The sequence below is a fragment of the Chiloscyllium punctatum genome, chromosome 11 (genome assembly GCF_047496795.1).
Source record: "Chiloscyllium punctatum isolate Juve2018m chromosome 11, sChiPun1.3, whole genome shotgun sequence".
Classification (NCBI taxonomy): domain Eukaryota; kingdom Metazoa; phylum Chordata; class Chondrichthyes; order Orectolobiformes; family Hemiscylliidae; genus Chiloscyllium; species Chiloscyllium punctatum.
In genome coordinates, this window is record NC_092749.1 from 1,484,764 (window position 1) to 1,501,177 (window position 16,414).

The following is a 16,414-nucleotide window of genomic DNA, read 5'->3' on the forward strand; positions in this document are numbered from 1 at the left end:
AGTACGGGCCCCAGTTAAAGAGCTGCAGTACGGGCCCCAGTTAGAGAGCTGCAGTACGGGCCCCAGTTAGAGAGCTGCAGTATGGTCCCCAGTTAGAGAGCTGCAGTACGGGCCCCAGTTAAAGAGCTGCAGTACGGGCCGCAGTTAGAGAGCTGCAGTACGGGCCCCAGTTAGAGAGCTGCAGTACGGGCCCCAGTTAGAGAGCTGCAGTATGGGCCCCAGTTAGAGAGCTGCTGTCCCTGCAATTAGATGCAGGGAAAACTTTGGGATGAGGTTGGATGTTAGATTGGAGCTGAGTAGCCTGGGAGACAGGAAGAGAAAGGCCAATGGTTTTATTGTGGTGTCCGTGGAAATCTCTCCTGTTCTCCCCTTTCCTTTGTTTTGCTCTCTCTAATCTCTGTTCCCCATCCTTTCCCTTTTCCTTCTCTTGCCTCCGTACTCTCTCTACCCAATCCGTTTTACCCTCGGTGTGGCTCCCCCACATTTTGCCTCCTCCAGCTGGTTCACACTCTGAGATTGTACAGTATTGTCTATCTCTTGCCCTCATGTGCATCCTGATTTCAATCACTCTTCTGTTGATGGTCATGCCCTTGGCTTCCTTAGACCCACAGGATCCAACCTTTGGATAAGGCAATGGGAATACTATAATAAAATGATTTCAGCACAAGGTTACCCAGTCTTTTTAAAGCCTAATTTAATTTCCAGTGTAAGTATTGTGTAACCATCATCTACACAGCTATTCCTCCCCATGTAGCAATACCCAACCCAACCCTCATCTCTATAAAATACTCACCAATTCAAGACTTATTCCTTTGTATATTATATTAAGGTGGCATAAGTGTGGTACAAATGTTATTGGTATGACATTGACACATTTGTATGACATACAGTTTGCTAACACACTTATCCTATAGTGTTTTTTTCTCTTAGATTTCCCTTTTGATTCCCACTCCCCTCCCCATCCCATCTCCAATTTCCACATGCTGTTGTGCAGATTCCTGTCTGTGTTAGGCTGCGCTTCATTGGATACCCGTTCCTGTGCTCAGAGTATGAGACAGTGATACACAGTGACTGAGCCACATTACTGCTCTGCCCATTTCAGTCCTCAGCCAGTGCTGGTACCATTGGCTGGCTCCAGGATTTCACCACTGGAATCCAAGCTGCTAATCCCCAACTCACAGCCCAACTTCGAACCGAGCTGGTATCACCTCATTGAGAACATGCTGTGGGAACCTCCCACCTTCTCAGGGACGGGATTCTCAGCATTTACCCATTCATTGTACTTGGACCATGACAAAATTGTTGATCCAAGGACTGTGTAATCCTTTCACAGCCTGGTCTTGCACCATTCTATCTAATCACAGTCCAGTCCAGTTATATATAACCATTTACATTGTCTTTCCTCGATAAATTCACAACATTATTTTGTCCATGACAGTTTGAAACTAATTAAATTTGGTGGCAGCTTTCTTGAAGCTGAAATTCCCAAGGAGTCCACAGAACTTGGACCATGTGTTGAATTTGTTCCTGCATCAGTTTATCCACTCATAGAGGGTACCTTGCTGACTGTCTTTTCTGGGATAAACCTGACAGGATAACAGAGAAGGAGTGCTGTGCACTTTGCCTCCTCATCCATTTGTGTGTCACTACCTTTGCGACTCTCCCTTCCAGGAAATATGTCTCAACTTCACCAAACCTCTCAGACACACCCTTGACAAAAACTTGGCCTCTGTATTGGAAAGAAAAGCCAAGGGTGTCAAGAATGTCGAAGGTTTCCTTTGGCACCTGTATCTTGCCACCGATGCCAGTGCTATCCATGCGACTGGCAAAATTCACTGTTGAACCCCAGATGTCATATTGTGGCTTCTTAACTCCTATAACGCCTGAAACTGCTGGTCCTTGAGCAAATCCTGGCAAAGACAAAAGCAGCAGTTACCAGCAGACACTCACCAACCTTACTTAGCTGTCGTCTATAACGCGATAGTTCCTTTCTTGTGCAAACCTGCACTATACAAAAGTTGCAATACACATAACGCTTAAAGTGTTGGCAAACTAATCACGTTATAGCCAACACACATTTTATAAGATTGTGTTTTAAAAACAGTGTTCCTCATTCACCAATCACGTCATAGCCAATTCACATTGACGATTGATGCGTTATAGCTTTATAATCAACTCTGAGGCAATACAGTTCTGGGAGAAGTGGGAGTGGGTAGGGAGCGGGAGGGAAGGAGATGGGAGGGAGGAGACAAGGGAGAGAGAATCCCTGGGATGTGGCTTGACTAACAGGTGATACATAATCTTAGGTTTGGCATTTTAGAGAAACAAAATGGCTTAAATGCCACAAATTGATATGCTTACTCAATCCCCAATGGCAAGGCCTTTGGAGGAACCAAAGACAGTTTAGACCTTGAGACAAAACTGCTGCAATTTTACCTGCAGGTGAGTTAAAGTCAAAGTCAAAAGCACAGAAGAGGCCCTTTGACACATTGAGTGTGTACTGTGAAAACGACACTAAATCTACATAAGTCATGCATGGCAGCACTTAGCCCATAGCTTTGAATGTTATGACATTTCAAGTTCTCACCCAGGTACTTTGTAAAGATGGTGAAGTTTCCTTCTCAACGACACTCGAAGCCTCTTGTCTTTCACCTTATGCTCCCTTGTTACTGACCATTCAACTGAGAGGAACAGCTGCTTCCTATTCACCGTCTCCATGCCCCTTATAATCACATACAACTTTATCAGGACACCCCCCCCCCCCCCCTCAGCATTCTGCACTCTAAAGAAAACAGCCTTAACTTATCCAGCCTCTCTTCATCGCTGAAATGTTCCATCCCAGGGACCATCCTGGTGAAGTTCCTCTGCACCCCCTCCAGTACAATCCCATCCTTCCTGGAGAGTGGGGACCAGAACTGCACACAGTCCTCCATCTGTGGCCTGACCAATGTCCTGTCCAGCCCCAACATCACCTCCCTGCTCTTACAGTCTGTGCCTCAACAGGTAAAGGTAAGTGTCCCATCTGCCTTCATTACAACCTTAACACCTTGTCCTGCCCCCTTTAGGGATCCAAGACAAATATCCCAAGATCCCTCTGTTCCTCTGAGCTTCCTTGTGTGCTGCCATTCATTGAGTAGCACCTTGTCTTGTTAATTTTTCCAAAGTACATCAGTTCACACTTGTCAGGGTTAAATTCTATCTGCCACTGATCTACTTTTCTGATGCTCTATCAATCCTTTTTTATCCTCTGAGAACATAAACTCTTCCTCCTCACTATTAACCAGCCAGACAAAAACCTGTCCATATTCTCACCTACTTCATTAATGATTTTAACAAATACTAAGGGGCCCAGCACTTAGCCCTGTGGTATGTTACAGGAAACTGGCCTCCAGTCACACAAACAGCCTTCTACAACTACCCTCTGCGTCCTACCATTTGGCCAATTTTGTATCCAATTTGTCAAGTTACCCAGGATCCCACATGCTTTTACCTTCTTCCTCTGTCTCTCATGTGGGACTTTGTCAAAGGCTTTGCTGATATCCTTATAAACTACATCAACTGCATTGCCCTATTGACACAACTGGTCACCACCTCCAAACATTCAACCAAAATTGTTCGGCATGACTTCCCTCTGGCAAAGCAATGCCTACTGTCCCAGCTCAAACCTGTCTCTCCAAGTGGATTGAGAATCTCTCCTGTGAAGCACTTTGGTAGGCTTAATGCGTTAAGTGCTCTGAGAGTCATAGAGATGTACAGCATGGAAACAGAACATTCGGTCCAACCTGTCCATGCCGACCAGATATCCCAACCCAATCTAGTCCCACCTGCCAGCACCCGGCCCATATCCCTCCAAACCCCCAACCCAAGGGAAAAGATTTTGTCTATTTATCCGATCCATGCCCCTCATAATTTTGTAAACCTCTATAAGGTCACCCTTGAGCCTCCAACGCTCCAGGGAAAACAGCCCCAGCCTGTTCAGCCTCTCCCTGTAGCTCAGATCCTCCAACCCTGGCAACATCCTTGTAAATCTTTTCTGAACCCTTTCAAGTTTCACAACATCTTTCCGATAGGAGGGAGACCAGAATTGCACGCAATATTCCAACAGTGGCCTAACCAATGTCCTGTACAGATGCAATATGACCTCCCACCTCCTGTACTCAATACTCTGACCAATAAAGGAAAGCATACCAAACATCTTCTTCACTATCCTATCAACATGTGACTCCACTTTCAAGGAGCTATGAACCTGCACTCCAAGGTCTCTTTGTTCAGCAACACCCCCTAGGACCTTACCATTAAGTGTATAAGTCCTGCTCAGATTTGCTTTCCCAAAATGCAGCACCTCGCATTTATCTGAATTAAACTCCATCTGCCACTTCTCAGCCCATTGGCCCATCTGGTCCAGATCCTGTTGTAATCTGAGGTAACCTTCTTCGCTGTCCGCCACACCTCCAATTTTGGTGTCATCTGCAAACTTACTAACTGTACCTCTTATGCTCGCATCCAAATCATTTATGTAAATGACAAAAAGTAGAGGACCCAGCACCGATCCTTGTGGCACTGCACTGGTCACAGGCCTCCAGTCTGAAAAACAACCCTCCATCACCATCCTCTGTCTTCTACCTTAGAGCCAGTTCTGTATCCAAATGGCTAATTCTCCTTGTATTCCATGAGATCTAACCTTGCTAACCAGTCTCCCATGGGGAACCTTGTCGAACACCTTACTGAAGTCCATACAGATCACATCTACTGCTCTGCCCTCATCAATCCTTTTTGTTACTTCTTCAAAAAACTCGATCAAGTTTGTGAGACATGATTTCCCAGGCACAAAGCCATGTTTACTATCCCTAATCAGTCCTTGCCTTTCCAAATACATGTACATCCTGTCCCTCAGGATTCCCTCCAACAACTTGCCCACCACCGAGGTCAGGCTCACCGGTCTATAGTTCCCTGGCTTGTCTTTACCACCCTTCTTAAACAGTGGCATCACGTTTGCCAACCTCCAGTCTTCTGGCACCTCACCTGTGACTATCGATGATACAAATATCTCAGCAAGAGGCCCAGCAATCCCTTCTCTAGCTTCCCACAGAGTTCTCGGATACACCTGATCAGGTCCTGGGGAGTTATCCACCTTTAACCGTTTCAAGACATCCAGCACTTCCTCCTCTGTAATCTGGACATTTTGCAAGATGTCACCATCTATTTCCCTACAGTCTATATCTTCCAAATCCTTTTCCACAGTAAATACTGATGCAAAATACTCATTTAGTATCTCCCCCATTTTCTGTGGCTCCACACAAAGGCCGCCTTGCTGATCTTTGAGGGGCCCTATTCTCTCCCTAGTTACCCTTTTGTCCTTAATATATTTGTAAAAACTCTTTGGGTTCTCCTTAATTCTATTTGTCCCCTTATCATTTTCAGATATCCCTGGTGCTGCTCCTGACATGTCCCCTGCACTCTCCATTGAACCATGCTGCAGATTGTGCTGAAGTACAGTTCTGCTGCTCTTGATGGCCCACAGTGCCTCATGGATGTCCAGTTTTGAGTTGCTAGATCTGTTCAAAGTCTGTCCTATTTAGCACAGTGATAGTACCACACAACACGATTGGCATTAATCTCAATGTCCTGGATTAGTGGTGCTGGAAGAACACAGCAGTTCAGGCAGCATCCAAGTAGCTTCGAAATCGATGTTTCGGGCAAAAGCCTTAATCTCAATGTCCACCACCAAGAGTGGCTCGGCAGCATTATTACTGACTGCTGCGAGACTGGGTCTGTGACAGGAGGTGAAGGAACTAACAGAGTTTGTCTCCACAAGGACAGTGCAGAGGTCAGTCTTACTGTCTGACTGTCAGTGACACACCACCCTACAGTGTGGAAGTAAGCTATTCAGCCCATCGAGGCTGTAATGGACAGATGCTTCTGTAGCCGGCAGATTAATAAGGATGTTTTTCCCTCGTGTTGGTTCCCTCACCACCTGGCACTGATCCAGTCTCGCAACAATGTCCTTTGGACCCAACCAGCTCCATCAGTAATTCTGCTGCTGAGCCACTCTTGATGGCCATTGGAATCCCTCACCCAGAGGACATGTTGTGTCCTTGCCATCCTCAGTGCTTCCTCCAAGTGTTGTTCAACATGGAGGAGTACGTAGTGATCAGCAGAACGTTTTCTTGTCTATCTTTAACCTGAAGCTTCATGAGATCTGGAGTCAATGTTGAAGACTCCCAGAGCAACTCCCTCCTGACTATCCCACAGTGCTGCCGGTGGGACAGGACATATCCTGGGATGGTGAGGATGGTGTCTGGAACATTGTAAGGTAGGATTCCGTGAGTGTGACTGTGTCAGGCTGGTGCTTGCCTCGCCTGTGAGACAGCTCTCCCAATGTTGGCACCAGTCTCTCCAGCTGTCAGTGAGGACGACTGTGCAGGGTGTGCTCTTGATGCTGCCTGTCTTGTAGTGTTCTTCCAGCGTCCTGCCTGTGTATTGTTTCCAGTGCCTGAGTCAATCCCACATGGCCCATTAAGTTTCAATCCTTTCTCCTTTATAACATTTGATACAACTGGATGGTCTTCAACGCGAAACGTTAACTCTGATTTCTCTCCACAGATGCTGCCAGACTTGCTAAGCTTTTCCAGCAAATTCTGTTTTTGTTACTGATTTACAGCATCCACAGTTTTTCTGGTTTCAGTTTGTCTATTTTAACTTGTTTTTCAGCTCATTAAAGTAAACAAAGCTGCCTGGCATTTGCCATTGATTTCTGGAACTTGCTCTTTTTTAAGCTTAAGAGAAACACTCACAGCTGAGAGAAAATAAGAATAAGGTAATTATATTAGGGAATTTCAATTTCCTCAATACTAATTGGGATATTAATAGTGTGAAGGTTTAGAGGGAGCAGATTTCTTCAAATGTATTCAGTAGAACTTTTTATACAGACATATATAAAGTCCAATATTGGGTAGGTTGCAACTAGCTCTGGGAAATGAAACCAAACACGTGTTTGAGGTGGCACTGGGAGAGCATTCTAATAAGCGTGATGACAACGCTATGTTTTAAAAACTGAAAGCACTGTGGATGCTTTAAATTAGAAACAAAAGCAGAAGTGTCTTGAGGAAGGATCAATCAATCCAAAATATTAACTCTGATTCCTCTCCACAGCTGCTGCCAGACCTACTGGGTGGGTAAGATTAGGGTGGGTAAGATTAGGGTGGGTAAGATTAGGGTGGGTAAGACTGGGAGGGTAGGATTGGGGAGGGTAAGATTAGGATGGGTAAAATTAGGGTGGGTAAAATTAGGGTGGGTAAGATTAGGGTGGGTAAGATTAGGGTGGGTAAGATTAGGGTGGGTAAGACTGGGAGGGTAGGATTGGGGAGGGTAAGATTAGGGTGGGTAAAATTAGGGTGGGTAAAATTAGGGTGGGCAGGATTAGGGCAGGAAAGATTAGGGAGGGTAAGATTAGGGTGGGTAAAATTAGGGTGGATAAGATTGGGGTGGATAAGATTGGGGTGGGGAAGATTAGGGAGGATAATATTAGGGAGGGTCAGAAAAGGGTGGGTAAGATTAAGGAGGGTAAGATTAAGGAGGGTAAGATTAGGGTGGTTAACATTAGGGAGGGTAAGGTTAGGGAGGGTAAGGTTAGGGAGGGTAAGATTAGGGACGGTAAGATTAGGGAGGGTCAGATTAGGGAGGGTCAGATTAGGGAGGGTCAGATTAGGGAGGGTCAGATTAGGGAGGGTGAGGTGAGGGAAAGTAAAATTAGGAAGGGTAAGATTAGGGAGGGTAAAATTGGGGTGGGTCAGATTAGGGAGGGTAAAATTACAGAGGATTAGATTAGTGAGGGTCAGATTAGGGACGGCAAGATGGGGGGGTAAAATTAGGGAGGCTAAATTTAGTGAGGGTAAGATTAGGGTGGATTTGATTAGGGAGGATACGATTAGGGAGGGTAAGATTAGGATGGGTCAGATTAGGGTGGGTAAAATTAGGGAGGGCAAGATTAGGGAGGGTCAGATTAGGGAGGGTCAGATTAGGGAGGGTCAGATTAGGGAGGGTAAAATTAGGCAGGGTAATCTTAAAGAGGGTAAGATTAGGGTGGGTAGATTAGGGAGGGTAAGATTAGCGCAGGTAAAATTAGCGAGGGTAAGATTAGGGTGCGTAAGATTAGGGTGGGTAAAATTAGGGTGGGTCAAATTAGGGTGGGTCAGATTAGGTTGGGTCAGATTAGGTTGGGTCAGATTAGGGTGGGTCAGATTAGGGTGGGTCAGATTAGGGTGGGTCAGATTAGGGTGGGTCAGGTTAGTGATGGTAAAACTAGGGTGGGTAAAATTAGGGATGGTAAAGTTAGGGAGGGTAAAACTTGGATGGGTAAGATTAGGGTGGGCAAAATTAGGGAGGGTAAGATTAGGGAGGGTAAGATTAGGGTGGGTCAGATTAGAGAGGGTAAATTTAGGGAGGGTAAGATTAGGGTGGGTTTGATTAGGGAGGGTAAAATTAGGGAGGGTAAAATTGGGGAGGGTAAGATTGGGGAGGGTAAGATTGGGGAGGGTAAGATTGGGGAGGGTAAGATTGGGGAGGGTAAAATTGGGGAGGGTAAGATTGGGGAGGGTAAGATTGGGGAGGGTAAGATTGGGGGGGTCAGATTGGGGAGGGTAAGATTAGGGAGGGTAAAATTAGGGTGGGTCAGATTATGGAAGGTCAGATTAGGGAGAGTAAGTTTAGGGTGGGTAAATTTAGTGAGTGTAAAATAAGGGTGGGTAAAATTAGGGAGGGTAAAATTAGAGTGGGTCAGATTAGGGTGGGTTTGATTAGGGAGGGTAAGATTAGAGTGGGTCAGATTAGGGAGGGTAAGATTAGGGAGGGTAAAATTAGGGTGGGTAAGATTAGGGGGGTATGATTGGGGGGGTAAAATTAGAGTGGGTGAGATTAGGGAGGGTAAAATTAGGGTGGGTAAGATTAGGGTGGGTAAAATTAGGGTGGGTAAGATTAGGGTGGGTAAGATTAGGGTGGGTAAGATTAGGGAGGGTAAAATTAGAGTGGGTCAGATTAGGGAGGGTAAAATTAGGGAGGGTAAGATTAGGGAGGGTAAGATTAGGGTGGATCAGATTAGAAAGGGTAAATTTAGGGTGGGTAAGATTAGGGTGGGTAAGATTAGGGAGGGTAAGATTAGGGAGGGTAAGATTAGGGAGGGTAAGATTAGGGTGCGTAAGATTAGGGTGGGTAAGATTAGGGTGGGTAAAATTAGGGTGGGTAAGATTAGGGTGGGTAAGATTAGGGAGGGTAAATTTACTGAGGGTAAAATTAGGGAGGGTAAAATTAGGGAGGTTTTGATTAGGGAGGGTAAAATTAGGGAGGGTAAGATTAGGGTGGGTCAGATTAGAGAGGGTAAATTTAGGGAGGGTAAATTTAAGGAGGGTAAGATTAGGGTGGGTTTGATTAGGGAGGGTAAAATTAGGGAGGGTAAGATTAGGGAGGGTAAGATTGGGGAGGGTAAGATTGGGGAGGGTAAAATTAGGGGGTAAGATTAGGGTGAGTAAGATTAGGGTGGGTAAGATTAGGGTGGGTCAGATTTTGGTGGGTCAGATTAGGGAGAGTAAGATTAGGGTGGGTAAATTTAGTGAGTGTAAAGTAAGGGTGGGTAAGATTAGGGAGGGTATGATTAGGGAGGGTAAGATTAGGGAGGGTAAGATTAGGGAGGGTAAGATTAGGGAGGGTAAAATTAGGGTGGGTATGATTAGGGAGGGTAAGATTAGGGAGGGTAAGATTAGGGAGGGTAAAATTAGGGTGGGTCAGATTAGGGAGGGTAAAATTAGGGTGGGTAAGATTAGGGTGGGTATGATTAGGGAGGGTAAGATTAGAGTGGGTCAGATTAGGGAGGGTAAAATTGGATTGTACTTTTACTGTTAAAAAAATCTTTGAACTTGTAAAGATGGCACAATTTGTTCTATTTATCTTTTGTTAAGAAATAACTTCCGTTCTATTGTTCAAACATAGAATTGCAGCATTGAGTGTTTACAATTCAGTGACAGACAACTTTCTCAGAATCAAAACAAACCAAAACCTAATCTATCAAACCACATTTCAGTGTGGACTATAACTCGTCCAGTAATGACATCTGCTCAGACCATCATAATTTGGAGTGATGTTTCCATCTCTCTATTCTGTATACATCTGTAATGAACATTTCAGCACTTTCTCAATCTGCTCTGACTGATCCTGTATGGAGACTTACCAACACGGAGTTTAAAATTGATGTGGGAATGTCGATGAATGTCCTCCATGGTGTTTTCCAGAGCAAGTGCAAAGTCTGCCAGGCTACACAGATGTGTCCAATCAGCATCAAAGCCAGGACCTTGATCCTGAAAGAAAATCTCAGCATTATTCCTTCATGGCATTGGGGTGCAATGATGAAAGCATTTCAGGAATACTGGACCATGTTTTACACTCCCCATTCTTGACATGGGCAGTCATTGAATTCATTTGTTGCTGAGAGATACACTGACTATAATTGCAGCAACAGTCCAGTGGAAACAAGTTCAGCTACCCACTCTGCCCAGTGACAGTATTTAGAGATCAGTTACTCACTCTGCTCAGTGACAGCACCAACGCATCTTGTCTACATCCCGCAAAAGATGCCCTCCAACGTATCTCGTCTACATCTCGCATCTCCGCCCTCAGACCCCACCCCTCTAACCGTAACAAGGACAGAACGCCCCTGTGCTCACCTTCCACCCTACCAACCTTCGCATAAACCAAATCATCCGCCGACATTTCCGCCATCTCCAAACAGACCCCACCACCAGGGATATATTTCCCTCCCCACTCCTTTCCGCCTTCCGCAAAGACAGTTCCCTCCATGTCTACCTGGTCAGGTCCACGCCCCCCTACAACCCACCCTCCCATCCTGGCACCTTCCCCTGCCACCCCAGGAACTGTAAAACTTGCGCCCACACCTCCTCCCTCACCTCTATCCAAGGCCCTAAAGGAGCCTTCCACATCCATCAAAGTTTTACCTGCACATCCACTAATATCATTTATTGTATCCGTTGCTCCCGATGCGGTCTCCTCTACATTGGGGAGACTGGACGCCTCCTAGCAGAGCACTTTAGGGAACATCTCCGAGACACCCGCACCAATCAACCACACCGCCCCGTGGCCCAACATTTCAACTCCCCCTCCCACTCTGCCAAGGACATGGAGGTCCTGGGCCTCCTTCACCGCCGCTCCCTCACCACCAGACGCCTGGAGGAAGAACGCCTCATCTTCCGCCTCGGAACACTTCAACCCCAGGGCATCAATGTGGACTTCAACAGTTTCCTCATTTCCCCTTCCCCCACCTCACCCTTGTTCCAAACTTCCAGCTCAGTAACTGTCCCCATGATTTGTCCGGACTTGTCCTACCTGCCTATCTCCTTTTCCACCTATCCACTCCACCCTCTCCTCCCTGACCTATCACCTTCATCCCCTCCCCCACTCACCCATTGTACTCTATGCTACTTTCTCCCCACCCCCACCCTCCTCTAGCTTATCTCTCCACGCTTCAGGCTCACTGCCTTTATTCCTGATGAAGGGCTTTTGCCCAAAATGTCGATTTCGAAGCTCCTTGGATGCTGCCTGAACTGCTGTGCTCTTCCAGCACCACTAATCCAGAAGAAGACAGCATTTAGAGATCAGATACCAATACTGCTCAGTGACAGCATTTGGAGATCAGCTTCTGGATTAGTGGTGCTGGAAGAGCACAGCAGTTCAGGCAGCATCCAAGGATCAGCTACCCACTCTGCTCAGTGACAGTATTTAGAGATCAGTTACTCACTCTGCTCAGTGACAGTATTTTGAGATCAGTTACTCACTCTGCTCAGTGACAGCATTTAGAGATCAGCTCTTGGTCACTGACAGCATTCTTGTTTGAAATTTTGGTGATATTATACTTCCTGTTGCTTGGAAGAATTCTACTCAAAGATTGATGGATCACAAGGGAACAAGTCACCTGTTGCACTCAGGGATTGAGTTGTTGTCAACACTGAGATCGTAGGATTTTCGAGAGTTAATAAATGTAGAGTGATGTTTGTGTTGGGGTCATATAAACAAGGGGTCAGGATGATGTATGATGAGATCAGATATGATTGAGTCCCAAGTGGACTGGGAGCAGCTACATTTCGGTATATCTGTCTCAGAATAGTGGTTTGCAATCAAGAAAGAAATATGGAGTCAGACAATCATTGAGATGTATACATGGAAACAGACCCTTCAATCCAACTCGTCTCAACCAGCCAGTTATCCTAAATTAATCTCGTCCCATTTGCCAGCACTTGGCCCATATCCCTCTAAACACTTTCTATTCATATTCACACACAGCTGCTTTTTAAATATTGCAACTAGACAAGTCTCCACCACTCCCTCTGGCAGCTCATTCCATATACACACCACCCTCTTTGTGAAAAAGTCATCCCTTAGGTCCCTTTGATATCTTTCCCTTTTCATAAATATGCCCTCTAGCCTTGGACTTCTCTCCCCTGGGAAAAAGACCCTGGCTATTCACTATCTCCATGCCCCTCATGATTTTATAAACCTCTATGAGGTAACCCCTCAGCCTCAGACAGTCAGGAAAATTGCCTCAGTCTGTTCAGCCTCTCCTTCCAAACCCAGCAACATCCATGCTAAATTGCCCATAGTATTAGGTGCATTAGTCAGGGATAAATACAGGGTAGGGGAATGGGTCTGGGTGGGTTACTCTTCGAAGGGTCAGTTTGGACTTGTTGGGCCGAAGGGCCTGTTTCCATACTGTAGGGAATCTAATCTAGTCTAATTTAATCTAATATAAATCTTTTCTGAACTCTTTCAAGTTTCACAACATTGTTCCTATAGCAGGGAGACCTGAATTGAATGCAGTATTCCAAAAGTGGTTTGCCAATGTTCTGTACTCAATGCACTGACCAATCAAGGCAAGCATACCAAATGCTTTCTGCAGTATCCTGTCTACCTGTGCCTCAACCTTTAATGAGCTATGAACTTGCACTCCAAGGTCTCTTTGTTCAGCAACACTCTCCAGGACTTTATCACAAAGTGTATAAGTCCTGCGTTGATTTGCAGTTCCAAAATGCCACACCTCATATCTACCTAAATTAAACTCCATCTGCCATGCCTTAACCCATCAGCCCATCTGATAAAGATCCTGTTGTCATCTGAGGTAACCTTCTTCACTATCCACTACACCTCCAATTTTGGTGTCATCTGTAAACTTACTAATTATACCTCCTATTTTCACATCCAAATAATTCATATGAAAATTACCAAAAGCAGTGGACCCAGCACCAATTGTGGCACATTGCTGGTCATAGGTCTCCAGTTCAAAAAGCAACACTCCACCACCACCCTCTGTCTTCTACCTTCAAGCTAATTTTGTATCCAATTGGCTAGTTTCCCCTAGATTCCATGGGATCTAACCTTGCTAACCAGTCTATGATGTGGAACCTTGTACACCTTACTGAAGTAAATATTGACAACGCCACTTCTTCAAGAACATCAAGTCAGTCTGACATGATTTCCCAGGCACAAAGCCATGTTGACTATCCTTAATCAGTCCTTGCCTTTCCAAATACATTTAAATCCTTTCCCTCAGAACCTCCTGCAACAATTTACTCACCACTGACATCAGGCTCACTGGTCTATAGTTCTCTGGCTTTCCTACTATCTTTCTTAAATAATGGCATCACATTAGCCACTCTCCAGCCTTCTAACACTGCCCTGTGGCTATCAATGATCCAAATATCTCAGGAAGGGGCCCAGCAATCACTTCCCTCACTTCCAGTTTATACCTGATCAGGTCCCAGGGATTTATCCATCTTTTTGTGTTTTAAGATGCCCAGCCCTTTCTTCTCTGTAATGTGGACACTTTTCAAGATGTCACTATTTACCTCTCTAAGTTCTCTTGCTTTCATATCCTTCTCAACAGTAAACATTGACTCAAAATACTCATTTAGTATCTCACCTATCTCCTGTGGTTCTCATTAAGGGAACGCATTCTCTCCCTAGTTACTCTTTTGCCCTGAATGTGCTTGTACAATCTCTTTGCATTTTCCTGAACCCTATTTGCTAAAGCTACCTCATGTCTCTTGTTTGCCCTCTTGATTTCCCTCTGGGGTATATTCCTACTATCCCTATACTGCTGAAGTGATTTACTCGATCACAGCTGTCTATACCTGACATATTCCTCCTTCATTTTCTCGACCAAACCCTCAAGTTCTCTCGCCATCCAGCATTCCCCAACCTACCAGTCTTGCCCTTCACACTAACAAGAACATACTGTCTCTGGTCTCTCGTTATCTCATTTTTTAAAGGCCTCCCACTTTTGAGCCGTTCATTTACCTGCACATATCTGCTTCCAATCAACTTTTGACAATTCTTGTCTAATACCATCAAAATTAGCCTTCCTCCAATTTAGGACTTGAACTTTCAGATCCAGTCTATCGTTTCCATCACTATTTTAATAGTATTATGATCACTAGCCCCAAAGTGCTCCCCCACTGACGCCTCAGTCACCTGTCCTGCCTCATTTCCCTCAAGGGAATGTCAAGGTTTGCACCTTCTCTCGTGGTTATATTTCCACATACTGAACAACACACTCTTAAAAAATTCCTCTCTATTCAAGTTCTGAACACTACAGTAGTCCCAGTCAATGTTTGGAAAGTCAGATTTCTCCACCATTACCACCCTAGTATTCTCACAAATCTTTACAAATTTGCTTCTCAATTTCCTGCTAACTACAATCCCAATAAGGTGATCATCCCTTTTTTATTTCTCAGTCCCATCCAAATATAGCCTCCCTAGGTACAGCCATAATGTCATCCCTAACCAAAATCGCCAATCCCCAATCCCAACCCCCTGTTGCCCCACTGTCTATCCTTCCTGTAGCATTTGTATCCTGGAACATTAAGCTGCCAGTCCTGTCCATCCCTGAGTCATGTTTCTGTAATTGCTATGATATCCCAGTCCCATGTTCCTAACCATGCCCTGAATTCACCTGCCTTCCCTGTCAGCCTCTTGCATTGAAATAAATGCAGTTTAATTTACCAGTTTTACCTCATTCTCTGCCATGCTCTTGCTTGCCTTGTCTATTTGACTTGCTTCTCTTCTCAACTGTACTAGCCTCAGATTTATCTCAGATACCCAGAAGAGATTCTAATGATCCAAAACTGTGAATCTGCCCCTGCGCCAGCTCCTCAGACACACATTCATCTGCTCCATCCTTCTATTTCTTCTCTCAACAACACCTGGCACTGGGTGTAATGCAGGTATTACTACCCTCAACAACCCACTTTTTAACCTCCTGCCCAATTTCTTACATCTCACTTCAGAACCTCATCCCTTTCCCTACCAGTGTCATTGGTACCAATGTGTACAACGACCTCCAGCTGGTCCCTCTCCCCCTTGAGAACATTCTGCATCCTCTCTGAGAGATCCTGGCACCAGGGAGGCAACACACCATTCTGATTTGTCGTGTTGGCTACAGAAATGTTTGTTTGTGCCTCTGACTAGAGAGTCCCCTAGCACAATCGATTACTTGGAACCCAACACACCCCTCATTATATTTGAGCCAGTCTCAATACCAGAAACTTGGCTGTTGGTGCTACATTCCCCTGAGAGTCCATCACCCCATACATTTTCCAAAACAGCGTACTTGTTTGAAATGGGGATAGCCACAGGAGACTCCTACACTACACAACCTGCCTATCTCTCATACCTTTTCTGGAATTAACCCTTCTTCCTGACTGTATCTGTGGTTTTTCTCCCTTCCTATAACTGCCATCCACAGAACCCCTAGCTCATGTAAATTCCTCATTGCCTTTAACTGTCGCTCCAAAGGATCCATGCAACCTGATAGGATTCATAACCAAAGACACTAATTGCAGACATAATCATTAGGGACATTGAAACTCTCCCTAATCTCCCACATCTGATAGAAAAGAGCACATCACTCTATTAAAGGTAATTTTTGCGCTTTAATCTACAGACCCAGAAAACAGAGTCTTACTGCTCTAAAAACACTGCTCTGGGATAATGTAAGAGCTATGGTATATGTCAAAAAAAATGAGACAGATCTTGACAAATAAAAATCATTACACTCACTCTACTATCACAGATTTACAAAAAAATTAAGATTTATGTTTTAGAAGTCTTCACGACAAACATTCAGCTGCTGACACTCCCAGCTGTGAATTGTCCCAGCAAAGAGGTCTCTGTGAAGTCAGCTGTGACATGTCAACGTTTGTTTTTCTTGGAAGGAACTGATTTGGAGAGATGTTTGTATTTTCACAGTCTGTCAGCTGTTCACACCATCAAATCCTGTGAACCTGGATATTGAGGGGTGTACAGAATTGGGTTAACAGAAAAATGGTCCTTTATGGCAGATACTGAGAGCTCAAAACAG

At 45.0% G+C, this 16,414-nt stretch overlaps 1 protein-coding gene across 1 annotated transcript in view; it reads right to left on the reverse strand.

Annotated features, from left to right (window-relative positions):
* Positions 1-1,338: 1,338 nt before the first annotated feature.
* The window catches only part of LOC140482632 (adenylate cyclase type 8-like), a 160,220-nt gene continuing 145,144 nt past the window's right edge, over positions 1,339-16,414 (reverse strand). The window contains exons 19-20 of the mRNA XM_072580140.1: positions 10,220-10,346; positions 1,339-1,910 (exon numbers count right to left, since the gene is read on the reverse strand). Of these exons, the coding sequence (XP_072436241.1) occupies positions 1,546-1,910; positions 10,220-10,346 (492 nt within the window). The 3' untranslated portion in view covers positions 1,339-1,545. The remainder of the gene's footprint in view (positions 1,911-10,219; positions 10,347-16,414) is intronic.